Source organism: Chinchilla lanigera, unplaced genomic scaffold, assembly GCF_000276665.1.
Source record: "Chinchilla lanigera isolate Chin_1 unplaced genomic scaffold, ChiLan1.0 scaffold00074, whole genome shotgun sequence".
In the NCBI taxonomy this organism is placed as follows: Eukaryota; Metazoa; Chordata; class Mammalia; order Rodentia; family Chinchillidae; genus Chinchilla; species Chinchilla lanigera.
This window is the reverse complement of record NW_004955475.1, coordinates 2,304,571-2,321,213: the sequence shown is the minus strand read 5'-3', so window position 1 is coordinate 2,321,213 and position 16,643 is coordinate 2,304,571. Positions and strand designations below refer to the sequence as shown.

The 16,643-nt window shown below is 38.8% G+C and overlaps 1 protein-coding gene across 5 annotated transcripts in view; it reads left to right on the top strand.

The window, feature by feature from the left end:
* Pfkfb1 (6-phosphofructo-2-kinase/fructose-2,6-biphosphatase 1) overlaps nucleotides 1-16,643 on the top strand; it is a 64,492-nt gene that overhangs the window by 22,668 nt on the left and 25,181 nt on the right. For all 5 annotated transcript variants that reach the window (XM_013502856.1, XM_005401535.2, XM_013502854.1 and 2 more), the window contains 3 exons: nucleotides 12,782-12,907; nucleotides 15,216-15,309; nucleotides 16,465-16,531. In XM_013502856.1, the coding sequence (XP_013358310.1) occupies nucleotides 12,782-12,907; nucleotides 15,216-15,309; nucleotides 16,465-16,531 (287 nt within the window). The remainder of the gene's footprint in view (nucleotides 1-12,781; nucleotides 12,908-15,215; nucleotides 15,310-16,464; nucleotides 16,532-16,643) is intronic.

Here is a 16,643-nt window from a genome sequence, read left to right as displayed (position 1 = left end):
GAGATCCCAGTTGTTGACTCTTTGAATTATTTCACTCGCAGTTTGATTTCTGTTCATGAACTCTCTGCCTACCCCTATGTCTTTAAGGTTTTTACCTACCTTCTCTTCCAATACATTTAGTGTTTCTGTTTTATTTTGTTTTTTTTTGTTTGTTTGTTTGTTTTTCTTCCAGTACCAGGAATCAAACTCACGACCTTGCGCTTGCCAGGCAGGCGCTGTGGCACTGAGCTAAGATCCCCAGCCCCGAGTGTTTCTGTTTTAATATTGAGATCTGTGATCTATTTTGACTTGAGTTTGGTGCATGGTGATAGACTTGGGTCTATTTTCAGTCTATGGCAGGTGGCAAGCCACTTTTTCCAGCACCATTTATTAAAGAGGCTATCTTTCTCCCAGTGCGTTTGTTTGGCCCCTTTATCAAAGATTAGGTGGCTGAGTGTGGTTGTTTCCGTTTCCTCCAGTTTTTTCCATTGATCCTCTCAACTGTTTTTTTAGCCAGTACCATGTTGATTTTCTTACAGTTGTTTTGTATTATAATTTCAGGTCAGGGATTGTAATTCCACCTGACTTGTCCTTGTTGCCCAGGATTGCTTTTGCTATTCTGGGTCTCTTCTGGTTCCAGATGAATTTAAGAAATATTTTTTCTAGATTTGTGAGGTATGCTAATGGTAGTTTAATGGGAATTGCATTGAATCTGTACAATAGTTTTGGTACTATGGCCATTTTCACAATGAAAAACTGTATGCTTTTATGCTATGGTGGTGGGCTTGCTAAATTAGCTTAGCCATTTGATCTGTATAGTTCTAAAGACTTTTCGTAAACTGTTGAGGGAGATAAAACCATTCAACAGGTTGGCATTTATTGTTTGCTGCTTGACCAAGAAGTATAGTGGGAGAGTCAAGAGTGGGCAACATGATCAGCATAAGAGGCACAGTTAGAATAATTCAAAACACTTATGTGTTTGCCAAACTGGCTTCTCTCACCTGGAGCTCTTTAAGGGATTCAGATGTAAGAATGTGGGAAGAATTCAAATGGATATTCTTGTAATGTTTTATGTAGATTGCTTAACTGATATGTAAGTATTCCTTACATATCAGTTTTGGCTGAATCCAATTAATGTCCCCAAATAACTTTTGGAAATCATTTAATTTAATTATTAAGTTAATCATTTAATCATGTAATGAATCCCTTCCTAATGTTAATTTCTGGACTAGAACTGCTGTTTCTGTTACCAGAGTTCACAAGTAACTAAGAGGGCAGTAGTTTGAATTTTTTCTGGGGCTATGTATAACCCATGTTGTATCAAAGCCTGTTTAGTTTCTGCAGAAACAGGGGTAAATTGTTGCTAAAAATTGATAGCAAGCAATATATCATCCATATAATGTATTATATAGGCTTGGGGGGAATTTTTTTCTAACAGGATCTAAAGCCTGACCAACAAAATACTGACACAGGGTTGGGAATTTTCATCATCCCCTGTAGCAAAACAGTCCATTGATATTGTTGCATAAGTTTGGCAGAGTTAGTGGTGGAACAGAGAAAGGAAAATGAGGTTGACCAGTCCTGTGGACTTCAAGGGATGGTAAAAAGAATAGCAATCCCTTAAGATCAATAACTGTCATAGACCAGTCCTATGGAACTGCAGTGGCAGAGAACGTTTAGAGTAAATACATGCACTAATAGCTTTTAAATCCTGAAGCAGCCTCCATTTTCCTGATCTCTTTGGTATAAAAAAAATAGGAATATTCCAAGGGATTGTGGAAGGCTCAATATGTCTCACCTTCAATTGCTCTTCTATTAATGCTTGTAAGTGAATGAGCTTCTCCTTTGATAGGGGCCATTGATCCACCCAAAGAGGAACATCAGTTTTCCATTTTAATGAAAAAGCAGTTTTTGGATGGGGAGAAGCGACACTTATCCCCATTAAAATTTTGTTTCAAAACCAGGATCTTTCCCTTCATTCCTCTGATAGACTTCTATGGGTTTGGGATTGCCTCGTTGATTTTTTTTCCCTGTCTTTGTCCTGGAACATATCCATGTTTTGCATCTTTGTATCAATGAGGTTGGATTGCCTCATTAGTAATTTGAATCTGCCATTCTTTCAGCAGATCTCTGCCCTACAAGTTGACTGGGATCCCTGTAATAAATGGCTAAAAGACTCCCTTAAATCTAGCAGGGCCTGTATAAGGAAGAGGTGTAGCACTCTGTATAACCTGCCTGGGTGACCTGAGCCCAACGAAGCAGGTGGCCATTGAAATAAAGCCATCACTGAAATATCTGTCGCAGTGTCCATTAATCCCTGAAAATATTTTCCTTTAATCTTTTTAAAAAATTTATTTTAAAAATAAAACAAGGAAAACATTAACAAACAGACATCCATTTACAAAATAACATAAGAGCAATACAGAGTTACAGACAAAGTGGTAGGAAATTAACAATAGTTGTTGTATTACATTTTGATATCTTCAAAGTGGTTTCTCAGGAAAAGAAATAGAGACATGCAAGACTGATCAAATAATTAACCGTTCCTTTCAGTAAAGTGATAGAAGTCAGTAGTACGACTATGTTAGCTATCCTGTATATACATACATACATAATTTCCCCTTCTTTCTTTTCTCTTTTCCCTCATACCTGAGTCATTGGCTTGTGATATCTTGAGTGAAGAATATCTCCTTATGGGAGGTACTGCCAGCTCTTTTATTCCCTTGGATCTGTTCTTGACTAGAGGCTCTAGTTTTGACAACAGGTAAAAGAATAAATTGAGCAACATAATCTCCTGGTTCAAAAACACACATAGTATGATTGAATCACAACCTGAATTTCTCCCTAATAGTGTGAATCAGTAATCTCAGGAAGTACCTCAACATACTGCAGGTTCAACCTGCTTTTTCCTAAGACCAAAGTCATAGTACCTAAGGGATGAAGTCCCCAAATTCCTGTGAGGATTTTAACAGGTTTTTCTCCATCAGTCAAGGTAACCTGTTCAGCAGATGGAAGGCCTAATCCTAGGCTTCCTGGGGTTCTGTTGATAAGGGATTCAGTCTTCCTTCAGAGACCTAGTGAGGTTTGGGGCTGTAAGCCTGTACTGGAAATTCCCTCATTGCTTGTTGGAACTGTGCTAGGCCCACATCCTGTCTCCTATCAGTGTGGTGCCATCTTTGTGATATGTAGAACAACATTGATTAGCCCAATGATTTCCTTTTTGACACCTAGGGCAGAGGCCTGGTGCTTCCCCTTCCAGGGGTGAGATAGCGGCATTTGTTTTGTCTGGGGTTGAATACACTGTTTACAAATGTGCCTGTTTTGCCACACTTAAGCATTGTATTTTTGAAGAAGCCTGATTTTGTTTTATTAAACTAAACACAGCTTGAGCAAACACAGAGGACTTATGACCTTCGTTACCCACATCTTGGCATACTTTCAGTTTCCAAGATTTTTAGTCACTCAGACAGCCCCTGACGCTTGATTACAGACCTTATTAGCATTCTCAAAAGCCAGCTGCAACCCTATAATCTCCCCTGCTTGAGCATGTGGTATCTGGCATCAGATAGCTTCTTATAACCTGGCTAAGAATTGGGCATAAGGCTCCCGTAAGCCCTGAAGAATGGGTAAGAAAGACTGAGTGAGAATACCTTGCTGAGGAATAGTTGTCCAAACTGGTTTAATCATGAGAGCCATTTGTCGATAAGCTTGGTCCTGGTTAACTGTGGGATTAGATCTGAGTATGAACCTATTCCTAACAGCATTTCTTCAGTAATTTCAGGATGTTCTGCTGCTCAGCTCTGTCATGTTGTTCAGCTGCTAACTCTTGAAGATTAACATGGAAATTTAAGTGTTGTCCTCAGATAGGCAGGACATATGCAAGTGTTTAATGTGTGAAGGAGCCAAGCGTAAATCTCCTAGGACAGAGTCTAACAAGCCCAATTCGAAAAGTCCTGGAACCCCATTGTTCATGACAGTGGGTTTTAATTCTTTAAGCAACTTATACTCCAAAGGATTATGGTCATGAGTATTTTGTTGTGGGTTGTTATGGTTGGGATGAATATTAATTGTAAATGCACATGTCCCAAAGGGCTCTCCATTAAGCATGACCTGTCTAACCAATCTTTAAGAGGGAGACATTACTTCTGTATCAACCACAAGTGGAAGGAAAGGAGGAAGAGGAAGAGACTGGAACCAGGGCTCTTTATCTTCATTTTTACCCTCTCTCAAAGGTGCACTTGGTGTGAAGTGCTTTCCCGAAGTTAAAGAACAAAGAACTGCGCAAACCAAACTCCACATGGAGAAAGTTTCAGGGGATATAGCAGAGCCTTAGGTGTATGCATGCTCCAAACCTTCTCCCACTCTATCCCAATTTTATACATTAAATGTGCCAGTCTGAGGAAACCAAGGATTATGTTTGATAACATCTTGTAACATATGAGAAAGCAACTGGGTACTGACTTGAGCATCAGACTGAGGCACAAGAAGTTCCAAAAAAGGAGTATAATGCTGTACTTCAATTGACATATTCTATTACCCTGGCTGAGAAAGTTCTCCATGCTTTTGTTTTCTTTGCCAGTCAGTGCTCGCTTTTCTTTTCTGTTTGTTTTTGTTTTTGTTTTTCTCCGGTACCGGGAACTGAACTCACGACCTTGCGCTTGCGAGGCAGGTGCTTTGCCACTGAGCTAAATCCCCAGCCCCGCTTTTCTTTTCTTTGCCAGCCGGCTCAGCTCCTCTCCACTGAGGAACTCCCCATCTCTTACTACACGTTCTGCTCAGGTGGATCTTCTCCAGTCAGGTCCTATTTGGGTGCCACTTGTAGGAACCAGCCTACAAGTTTATCCTTGATGGGGGTGGGGGGGTAGGAAGGTGAGGAAACGAGGATGAAATACAACACAGAGATAATTTTGAAAGCTGGGCCAGTGGGATCTTTGTCCCCTGATAAGGGATACATTTGTAGGCTGATTCCTATACATACGTGATTCCTAATACACATATGTGTGTTCTTTGTCAGATAGTCTGGGTGTTCGTACCGCAGCTACTCCTATGATCCCTCCACTGCAAAAATGGAGTTAACTCAGACTCAGTACCTCTTTCTGCCAGGTTTCAGGCATTTTTGCAGTTTGGTCCAGACTTAGTTCTTTCTCCCTGGATATGATGGTGGATTCAGCAGACAAGTTCAGTGGCATTAAATTGCCCACTGAGTCAGGATTATTCCAATGCAGTGAATTTAGTTACAGCAGTAGCAGGCCAGTCCATTTCAATGGTTTCTATTAGGGCTAGCTGAGAAAATAATATTTCATAAGCCCCTGTTTCGGCTCTGCCTTTACCAGTGGGAATATAGCGTCAGTGTGAGCCTCCAATCCTGGATAGCTCAGGCTGAATCTGGTGCCTGATCACAGGTCCTGGATCTGTGATCACCACTCCCTGCCTTTCAAGGGGACTCACCCCAGTCTGCTCCCCAACCACCAACTGTCTGCAGTGACCATCTTTCCATCATCAACTCTGGGACCTTGGCAGTATGAAGCCACCAAGGGGTTTCTCTGGGGTTGAAGTTCAAACTCCCAACCCTTTTCCACAAGGCCTTCCCGGCCTGCACCTGCTGTGTGCAGCTGTGTTCTGGGGCTCTTATAGTGCAGAGACTCACCACCTGTTACCACTGGATGGTCACTCAGGAATCAGAGCCTAGTGTTCTTCCAGCTTTGTCCAACTCCAGACTTTAGCTTGTCCTGCAGAAGCTGAGCTGCTGGAACTCGCTGCTCCATCTTGTCCTCTGTGTTTCTTGTTGATGTTCTCTAAGTCTCTCCAATGTGGCTCTTCCCGCTCTCAGCCAAGTTGGATCGTCCAGCTCATTCCTTCTCAGTGAATCTTTTGTCAGCTCAATGATGTCACTTTCCTCTAGTCAACCCCGCTGAATCTCCTATTCCAGATTTTTGCCTTGTCCTGGGGCTGGTCCATAGATTGGCTGGGACTTCTGCTGTTCTGTGTAGAGGATGAACAACGCAGAGCCAGCTCCAAGTTGGTGGTGGCTGAGCAAGGTTCATTTTTTGCGTATAGACTTCCTGTTCTTCTAGCATGGTTTGTAAAAAGACTGTTTTTCCCCATTGAACTGCCTTTGTATCTTTATATGAAATCAGTTGACTGTATATGAGTGATTCTCTTTTGGGTATTATTTATTCTCTTCCATTGATCTATATGGCTATTCTTTTGCCGATACCAATACAGAGTATTATAGCTTTACAGTAAGTCTCAAAATCAGGTAGTGGGGTTTATTCAACGTTGATTTTATTTTGCTAATTATTTTAGCCATTCTAGTTTCTTTTCCTTATCATGTAAATTTTAGAATCAGTTTGTCTATATCTAGAAAAATCCTAGTGGGAATTTTGATTGATATTGTGCCAAATGTATAGGTTTCTTTGGAGAGAATGGACATCTTTAGTGTGTTTGAGTCTTCTTATCCATCATCTATCCAGAATTTGTCTATTTAGTTATTTGATTGCTCTCAATAGCATTTTGTAGTTTTCATAAAACAGATTGTTTATCTTTTGTTAGTATAATATCTAAGTATTTTTTATCTTATTAGAGCTATTATAAATATGACCTTTTACTTTTAGTTTTTGGTTTTTAATTGATTACATATAGGAATATGACTGACTTGTGTGTCTTGACATTGTATCCTATGAACTTGATAAGTTCATTTGTTCTAGGAAGAATTTTTGTAAAATTTCCTGTAATTTTCTGCTTAGACAATCAGGTTGACTATGTGCCAAACTGGATTTGTTTTTTCCTTTCCAATCTATGCCCTTTTTTTTATTTAACTTATTGTATGGACTGGGAGTTCCAGTACTATGTTGAGTGAGAGTGGACATCCTTGTTTCTTTTTTTATTTTAAAAAGAAAAAAAAAATACCCAAATTTCAAAACAAGATAATAAGAGGTCAACAATGGTCATACATTGTGTAGTGTTATCTTTAAATTAGTTACTCACAGTATAAGATACCAGCATTTAATTGTTCAAATCATATTAGCACAAACCTTTCTTTTCAATGAACTAAGAGAAATTGGTAGTATAACTATCTTAACTATCTTATATATAATATAATATATAATATATAATATATAATATATAATATATAATATAATATATAATATATAATATATATATATATATTTGCTTTTCCCTTTCTTCTTTTCTTCATTCCCCCATCCCAGTTTCTCTTTCCTTTTGAAGTTTCTTCCCATTTTACAATATCTGTTGTACATTTTGGATATTATTTACTCTTTCAGCTTGTCACACTAGGGAGACAATACAGTGTTTACACATATGCATCTGGTTTACTTCACTTATGAGTGTGGTCTCGAGTTGCATCCATTTACCTGTAAAAGTCTCCAGTTTATCCTTCATAATAGCTGAGTAACACTCTTTGTATAAAAAGACCACATCTTTTTTATCCATTCCTCAGTAGATGGGCATTTGGGTTGTTTGTAAGATCTAGCTACTACAAACTGTGCTGCTATAAACATGGGTGCACATATATCTCTGCGGTACGATGTTTTTAATTGTTCTGGGAAGATACCCAGCAGGGGCGTAGCTGGGTTGAATGGGTTGAATAGAATACCTCCAATTCTAATTTTCTTAAGGAATCTCTGCACTGATTTCCACAATGGTTGTAGCAGTCTACACTGCCACCAACAGTGGAGAAGGGTTCCTTTTTCCCCACAGCCCCTCCAGCATTTGTTATTGTTTGGTTTCTTATAATAGCTATTCTTTCTAGGGGGAGATGGAATCTCAGTGTTTTAATTTGCATATCTCAAATGACTGATGATACTGAACATTTTTTCATATATTTACTGTTTGTATTTCTTCATCTAAGAAGTGTATATTAATCTCAGATGCCCATTTTTGGATTGGGTCTTTAAATTTCTTGCCTTGTTTCTGATGTTAGAAGAAATAATTTAGTCTGCCAATGTGAAATATGATGTTAGCTGTAGTGTTTTTTGTAGGTATCTTTCATCAGCTTGAGGACACACCCTTCTAAGACTAGTTTACATCATGAATGGATATTGTATTTTACTAAAAGATTTTTTTCATATGTTATTATATTGTAGAATTTTATTTCTTCATGGCAAATTACTTTGATTTTTATAATATTGAACCAGTCATATATCCTTGGGATAAATCACACTTGGTTGTGCTATGTTACCTATTTTGTATATAATGGAATTTGATTGATCTGCTTTTTAGAATTTTTATGTTGTATCATGAAGCATAAATTTAATTTACATTTTCTTTTTATATATTTTTATTTTCAAATTTTGGTACTAGGGTAATGTTGGCCTCGTGGAAAATGTTGAGAAGTGTTTTATCTTTTGTTTTCCTGAAAAGATTGTATAGAATTGATATTATTTCTTCTTTAAATGTTTAATAAAGTTTGCCCATGAAACAATGGGGACATGGGAAATTTTAGAAAAATATTAAGTTACAGATTCGATTTCACTACACTAATTCAGATTATCTGTTTTATTTTTACCCTCCTGATCAAGCCTTCAATCACACTGGTCCCTTGGGATGGGGGCTGCACTAGTTTATTTTAGTTTGTATATTAGACATTATAAACATTGTTTTAAGATTCTGAATTTTGTTTGTGAAGAATGTTGACATTTTTGTTTTAGTCTTTTATGTGTTAAGGTTCCAACATCAGTCCCATTTTCAAGCATTTAAATTAGTCCTGTGTGTGCACCACCTAGTGGTCAGTCTGGGACTTGGGGTGAAGGTCTCCTTGCTAGATGAGTTTCCAAGTCTTTGCTATGCAAATGAAGATCAAAACACTCACAGGTCATAGGTGAACTTTTTCCTTTTCCAGGTCTTCTCAGTACTTGTCAGGTCCTTACGCTTCTATTTTTCTGTCTTCTATTCAGAAACTCCCATTGTCATAGTTGTACCACTTCCAGAAAAATGTTGCAGAGGAGCTAGAGAAAAAACTTGTATGAAGTCTGTTTGTATCCTCTTGACACTGTATCTCAATCTATGAAAAGGATCTCATCCCACAGAATTTTGATTCCTAGAGCCTCCCATTATGAGCCATTTGTACTCTTAGGCCACCTGTGCTGTTGCCACCTTCATTGTGGAACCAAAGTAGAGTATATAAAAACCCAAAAGATTTTCCCTACTCTTCTGAACTCCAATTCTTATTTCTATTTCTCAACCTAAAACTACAAGGTTTTTCCTGCATCTTAGTCTGTCTGCTAAACAAAGCTTACTTCTGGGCTTCATGCCCAGTTAAATTCAGGCTCAGACTGTTGAAGGAAAAAATGTTGAACTTGCAACTCTTTACATGGTTCAGACTCTGGTGTTGTTTCCTGATATGCTGTGTCAATCACTTTTTCATCACTAGGAAACAATACCCAGCTTAAGGAGGAGAGATTTATTTGTCACATTTTCCAGTGGTTTCAATCAAAATTGGCTGGCTCGAAGGGGACAGGTATGGTGGAAGGGCATGGTAGATAAAAGCTGCTGATCCAGTGTAACTTAGGAAGCTGAGAGAAGGGACAGCCAGGGACAAAAATACAGCCTTCCAGGTTATGCCCCTAGTGACTTAACTTCAGCTAGGCCCCATGTCCAAATAGAAAATTCAACTACTGACTCATCAATGGATAAATTCATTGATGCATATAGCATTACCCATGATCCAGTCACCTTACACACATATGAGACTTTTGAGGGGCATTTTTAATCTAAACTGTAGCATCCACTCTACCCACACCTGTTTACTTTTAGTTTTATACAGTTGTCCAAGTTTTATATTTGAGTTAGTGAGAGATTAAAAAGGATTCCAGAATAAGTCCCAGTTGTATGTATTTTAAAGACAAAATACAGATGGATCTTGGGTTTTTTTGCAATAGGACTGTCTCTGTCTTTCTTGAGTTTAGGAGAATTCGTATTGAAAGTAATGATTGATACAGCTGGATTAAAATTACCACCTTAAAAGTTGTTTTCTGTTCATTATATTTGCTCTTCTATTTCCTACTCGTATTTATTTTGTTTCTATTTTCTCATTATATTTCATCATTTTTAAATGTTAACTGAAATACTACAGCTGTACCTATTTATAGGGTATCAGAAATAAATCAAATTAAAACTGTATATATTTATAGGGTACCAGAAATAAACCAGGCACACAAAGAAGTGCCACATGATTTCACTCATACGTAGAATCAAAGTTGTTCTCATAGAACTTGAAAGTAGAGTGGCGGTTACCAGAAGCTGGAGTGAGTGAAGGCAGGGTGCCGTGGGGAAAGTCTGGTTAACAGGTACTGTGCTGTCGTTAGATAGGGTCAAGAAGCGCTGGTGCACTCTTGCACTATAAGGTGACTATAGTTCACAAAAATGTGTAATATTTAAAATGCTAGAAGAAATAATTTTGAATATGTAATCATTTTTGTGGTCTCACTTTATCACTTGTATTACTTATCATTTGAACATTTTTATATAACACTATATTAATTCATGTGTAGTGAAGGTGTAATGTAATATTCCCCCATCATCCTCCAATTCCCTATCATTGTTATATTACATTGCACGTTCATGTAGCCTATAAACACATTTTGTTTCTATTGTTAAACAGTCAGTAGTATTTTAGAACAATTAAGAATATAAAAAAAAGGGGGGCTGGGGACTTAGCTCAGCGGCAAAAGCGCCTGCCTGGCAAGCGCAAGGTCGTGAGTTCGGTTCCCGGTACCGGAGAAAAACCAAAAAACCAAAAAAAAAAAAAAAAAAAAGAATATAAAAAAAAGGATATATTTTGACTTTCTGTATTTCTTTTTCAGTACTCTTCTTTTAATTATGCAGACCCAATTTTTTTTTACCTACATCATATCTCTTCACTTTGAAGGATTCCCTTTAATATTTCTTGAAACACTGATGTATTGGTGTCAAATTTTCTGTTATTTGTCTGAAAAAGGATTTGTTTTCCCTTCATTTTTGAAGGATACTTTGGCTGAATTTAGAATTTTGGATTGGCAAGTTTTCTTTCTACACCACTTTTTTCCATTATCTTTTTGCTTGTTGTGGCTTCTGGCAAGAAGTCTAGTATAATTATTTTCTTTGTTTCTCTTTGTATAAGCTGACCTCTGCCTGCCTTATCCTTCCTGATTTTTCTGCAATTTGAATTTGATATGTCTCTCAGTGTGTTTTTTTTTTATATATATTTACCAAGCTAGGTGTTCTGGGAGCTTCTTAGATCTATGGTTTATTGTCTGTGGCTAATTTTAGAAATTTTTAGCTCTTATGTCTCCAAATATTTCTTCTGCCCCTTTCTCAATTCCTATCTGAGTACATGTATATTATACTTGTTAATATTGTTCTACACTTCTTGGATGTTTTATACTTTTTTGCAGTACTGGGGATTAAACCCAGAATTTTTACGCTGAGCTACATCTCCAGCTCTTATTTTTCTGTTAATTTCAAGCCAGGGTCTGGTTAAATCACTACTTTGCTTAGGCTGGGCTTAAGCTTACTCTCTTCCTGCTCAATCTCCCTGAGTGGTAGGATTACAGATGTGTCACCACACCTGGCTTTACTTTTTTTACTTGATTTTTTCTCTTGCACTTTAACATTTGATTCTTTCTTACACTTTCTGTCCCCATACTGAAGTTAACTGTCATATCTTGCATGATTACCTTTTCCAGTACAGCCTTTAACATATTAGTCATAACTTCAGAATTCTATGTCTAATAATTCCAACATTCAGTCATTACTGAATCTGATCCTGATGATTGCTTTGTCTCTTCAGACATTTTATTGTGGCCTGGGATCTTCGCTTTGTGCTGCTCTCTGGAGGCAGTCTATCTCTTGTAGATATATTTCACTACTGTTTTTCATGATGCTTTTTATCCTGGTAGTGAGGAATGGCGACTAGGACATTCTGTGTTATTCTTGCTAAGTCTCAGTCTCAGGCAGGCTTACCCTGATGTGACCTTCACAAATGTTCCTGCCCCACCTCCAAATGTAATGGTAGACCTTGCACGTTTTCCTGCCCTTCCCGAATTACAACTTTTTTTCTCATTTTCCTCTCCTAGCTGTAGTGAGTTCTCAGCTCCTGTTGCTCTTCCTTTTGCAGACTAAAAGTTTTTATTTCTCTCAGGAGAGAGAGAATAGATTGATCTGAACTATTCCAGTGGTACTGGCCATTCCACTGCCAGCTGAAGTGAGTTTCCACAAGTGCTCTCAAACTACAAGTTTTGTGCTGTTCTTTCCCCCTGTATAGTAAGACTTTTATTTCACAAGGAATATAAACAAAAGGGTTTCGTAGGATGTCAACAGTGGCGATTGTTGTATGCCCCACCCATTGCAGAACTACAGGTTATTTTTCTCAGGATTCTTCTCAGTCTTCCCTGTCAGGACCTGTTTTTCTGGAGGAAAACTGCCAAAGGATATAAAATCACCTGTCTTTAGCCTTTATAGTCTTCATATTTTCACCCTGGCCCATAAATAGCTTTTGACAATACATTAATGATTTGTAGCTGAATGTTAAAGAGCTTTTTGTTATTCTGCAATATCTGCACCAAATATGCAAATACTTGAGTCTTCTTGCACTCTTCGGATGCCTGTTACTGTAGGTTTTCCACTATTTTCACTGCACCTTCTGTTTTCTGGTCAGTTCAAGCGTCCTTAATTTGAAGTCTTTTAGCTTTTTTCTTGTAATGTTGGGAGAGTTTCTCTTTGCAATTCTACATCTCTGAGCTGATGCCAGAAGATCACATAAGTCTGGGGATGGACTTCTGAACCTCTATTTGTCTTTCAGCATCCATACCCCAGTTTACCAATTCACCCACAATGGTGATCATGGTGGGTTTACCTGCTCGAGGCAAGACCTACATCTCCACAAAGCTCACAAGATATCTCAACTGGATTGGAACACCAACTAAAGGTATGTCTCTGAAGCCCTTTGTTCTACAGCTCAGCTATAGGTCACTAGTTGCAAACTGAGTAAGGTAGGAGGCTAAGACCCTCGGTACCAAAAAGGCTTCATCACCATTATTTACAAGGATTAGAACTGCTACTACAACTATTACTAGGACTAATTATACTATACAAGTGCCACTACATTCTTACAATTTCTGGAACACACGTTCCGTGCCCAACTCCACGCTGTGTGGTAGGCATAGGAAAACCAGTATTAAGACTAAATATCTGTTCTCAGTAGGACCCACAACTTCAAAACAACGTTCTAAGTAGCATACTATTTTGTTACCATTGCTATTATTGCCACATGAATGTTTATCATTTCTTCAGCATTTCATTGTTGAAAAAAGGCTGAGGAGGTGAAGTACCTTGTCTAAAGGCACATGGCCATGAGTGATAGAACCAAGTTATGTTTGATTCCAGGCCTGACACTCACTGTGACAGGTCTAATGCATAGCTCTATTGATGGAAAAATAAAAGAATCCCATGTTTGCCCTATATTCTTCTTTTCTCTTTTCTCTTCCTTATTCTTTCTCTTGCCTATCCCAGCATCCTATCTACCTTCTTCATTCACCCTCCCTCTTTTCCTCGCCTCCTCTTTTCCCTCTTTTTCTTCTCTCTGCCTGTTCTCCCTTTCCAGCTCTCAGATTGAACCCAAGGCCTCATTCATGATAAGTTCATTCTGTCACTAAGCTATACCCAACAACCCCAAATCTCTTCTTTGTCCTTATTTCTTCTTTCCCTTCATCTACTTTCTCTTTACCTACTTCATGAACAAAGAATTTCCCATTGGTTTTCCATGTGCCAAAATCCATGCTAGGTATTGGGGATGAAAAATATGGATGAGACTCATGCCCTGTCCTTGAAGAGTTCTCAGCCTGGCTAGCATATATAATCATATCTTGCACTGTCTAAGAATGCTCCAGCAAGGTGTTGAGGGGCCTCACAGAGGGAGTTACTAATTGGAAGGCAGAGAAGGCTTCCTGGATAGAGTATATTCGTATTGGCTCTTATGGGAGGAGGTAGACATTGACAAAAAGGCAAGAAGGAGCTATTTTCATGGAGAACTGTAAGTTCTGAGGAGCCTTTGCTAAATGGAAGGGTACATGGCGCAGTGGCAAGTGGATCTCTGCCCAGATCTCCTTCTTCCTGTCTGCTCCACTTTACTCAGTTCTTACAGAGGCCCCCAGAGTCATATTTCAAAACATAAGGCTGACATGACTAGAGCATTCAAGGGTCCCCTTGGCCTGCAGGTTCCTTAGCCTGTCATTCAAGGCCTTCCAAAATTGGCCTTTTCTAGTCTCTCAGGCTCCACTCATAGTAGATTACCCCTGATCTTCCAAGCAGGCTGTCCCTTCTACCAATGCTATACCTTTCCTCAAGCTGGTCCTCTGCCTATAATACCTTTTCCCCCACCCTCACCCCTATACCCACCTACAGAGGCCTACTTCAAATCACATATCTCTCCAAATGGAATTTGTCTTTTCTTCTCCCTCACTCTTTTGCATAGCTCCATATTGTCTCTGTCAGATCAACTAGCAAAATGTGTGGGAGCTCTCCAATCCCTGGGTTACTCACTCCCACCTATTGGATTGTGAGCTTCTTAAGGTTCCCATCATGAATGTCTGGTTGCTCTCTGAGACCCAGAACTCATATTTCCTACCTCACATAGTAGGCATCAAAAGCATTTGTTAATGAATGAATAAAATATTACCTGTTTGGTTGCTTTTCCTCTTTCCTCTTCTTTCCTTCCCTCCTCTTTGACTTTTCACCATTGCAAAGTGGGAAAGTACAACTTAGATTTAGATTCCCCCTCATGATACAGAAAAATGAAACAGCACAAGATTGCAGATCAGGAGGCCAAGTCTCTGTCTGCTACAAACTCACTGTTTGACCCTTGGTGATTGATTAAATTTGCTACCTGGATCTTGATTTCTTTCTTTCCAACAGAATAGGGCATTTGAAAGGTTGTCGTTTATGAAAAAGTAAAATAATTTGGAGCCAAACTTTTTGAAGCTCAAATCTTGACTTATTAACTGAAAGGTATTTCCTATCTATGACCTTTACTTTCCTCATTTGTAAAATGGGAATGGTGATTCCTAACCTTCAGGGCTGTTGTGAGGAAAAAGTGAGCTGATCACTGTAATTTGAAGCTGTATAAACACATTTTATATCTATAAAGAATACCTTCTACCTTTGAGGTCGTTCCTAGCAAGGAAATTTTTGTCTACTAGAGTCTGCCCAAACTCTTCACTAGGGATACCTGCTTTCAGTGTTTAATTTAGGCCAGTATCGACGAGAGGCAGTGAGCTACAAGAACTACGAATTCTTTCTCCCAGACAACATGGAGGCCCTACTTATCAGGAAGTAAGTACCCACTGTTTTAGGGGCCTGTTCTGCCCTTTGGCTAAGGGAGGCTGTTCTTCAGATATTGAGGGAGTTGGGTAGGGTAACCTGGGACAGGGAGGAGAACCTTTAGACTCTCAAAGGGCAACCTTCTGTCGTCCTACTCAAAGCCTGCTTTTGGTCCTAACCATCCCCTGCTCAAGAACCTTTTACATTCTCCTACTCCTGACAGGAGAGAGTGTAAACTTAGCTTAGCATTTGAGATGAAAATCTCAGTAGCTTGGCTCACTCTGCTCTCCGGTCTTATCAGTTCAGCCTTGAGGTGTCTTTCCCCTATGTGACTCTAAGCACTTCCAGAACAGAGCCTGGGTCTCATTTATCAATCTATGTTCACATCATAGAACCCAGCAATCAATAATCGCTAAAAAAATTTTTGCTGAAAGCATAAATACATTGCCGCTGTCATACCTGAGCTTACGTTATCCATGCCAGGAATCCCTTGAACTTCAAAGATCACGTATCTAGGCCTTAGGTAGGTGCATAAACGAGTTGAATTTGAGTTCCATTTGCTTAAGGGTTGAAGCCCTTCAAATTATAGCTGTGGTCGTTACTTAGTTTTTCCTGAGTGTGTCACTTTTGACCTGCCCCTAAACTATCCACCAGTGGTGGCAAACCTATGGCATGCATGCTGCAGCACGCACACAGAGCCCTCTCTGTCATCGTGCAAGCCAAGTCGCCCCAGGAGCCAAGCATCAGATAACAGCACACAAAAGCAAACTTTTACCATTCAATAAACATCTATTTGCATTATTGAAAGCTCTGTTACTGTGTTTGTCTTTTAAGACAAAGGATGCTAATGTATGAGTTGTTTTTTCTAAACTAAAACCTCAGTATTCTGGTTTAATCACAATGCCAGCACTTTCTGAAAAGTCACTTTTGGGCACTTGATCTCTAAAAGTTTCACCATCACTGCTCTACACACTGAGCCAGTTTCAACTGTGTGACCATTCTCTGCTGGGCGTGATGCCTAAACATAGAACACCTTATATAGATGTCTTACAGATAAATAATTTAGTGTAAGACATATGAGAGTTCGTACAGAAGATAACAGAGATAAAATGAGAAGAATCTATCCTGGGGATAGGGGTTTTCTGTTTCTTTCTCTAATTTTTTTAGGCAGTGTGCTCTGGCAGCCCTGAAGGATGTCCATAACTATTTCAGCCGTGAGGAAGGACACGTTGCGGTAAAGAAATTTCCATTTTTTTCCTTGAGTATATGCTTGAATGGAGAATAGCTAATATGTACTGAGTGTTTACTATGCCATAAATTATTGTAAGTACTTTGCATATGTTCAT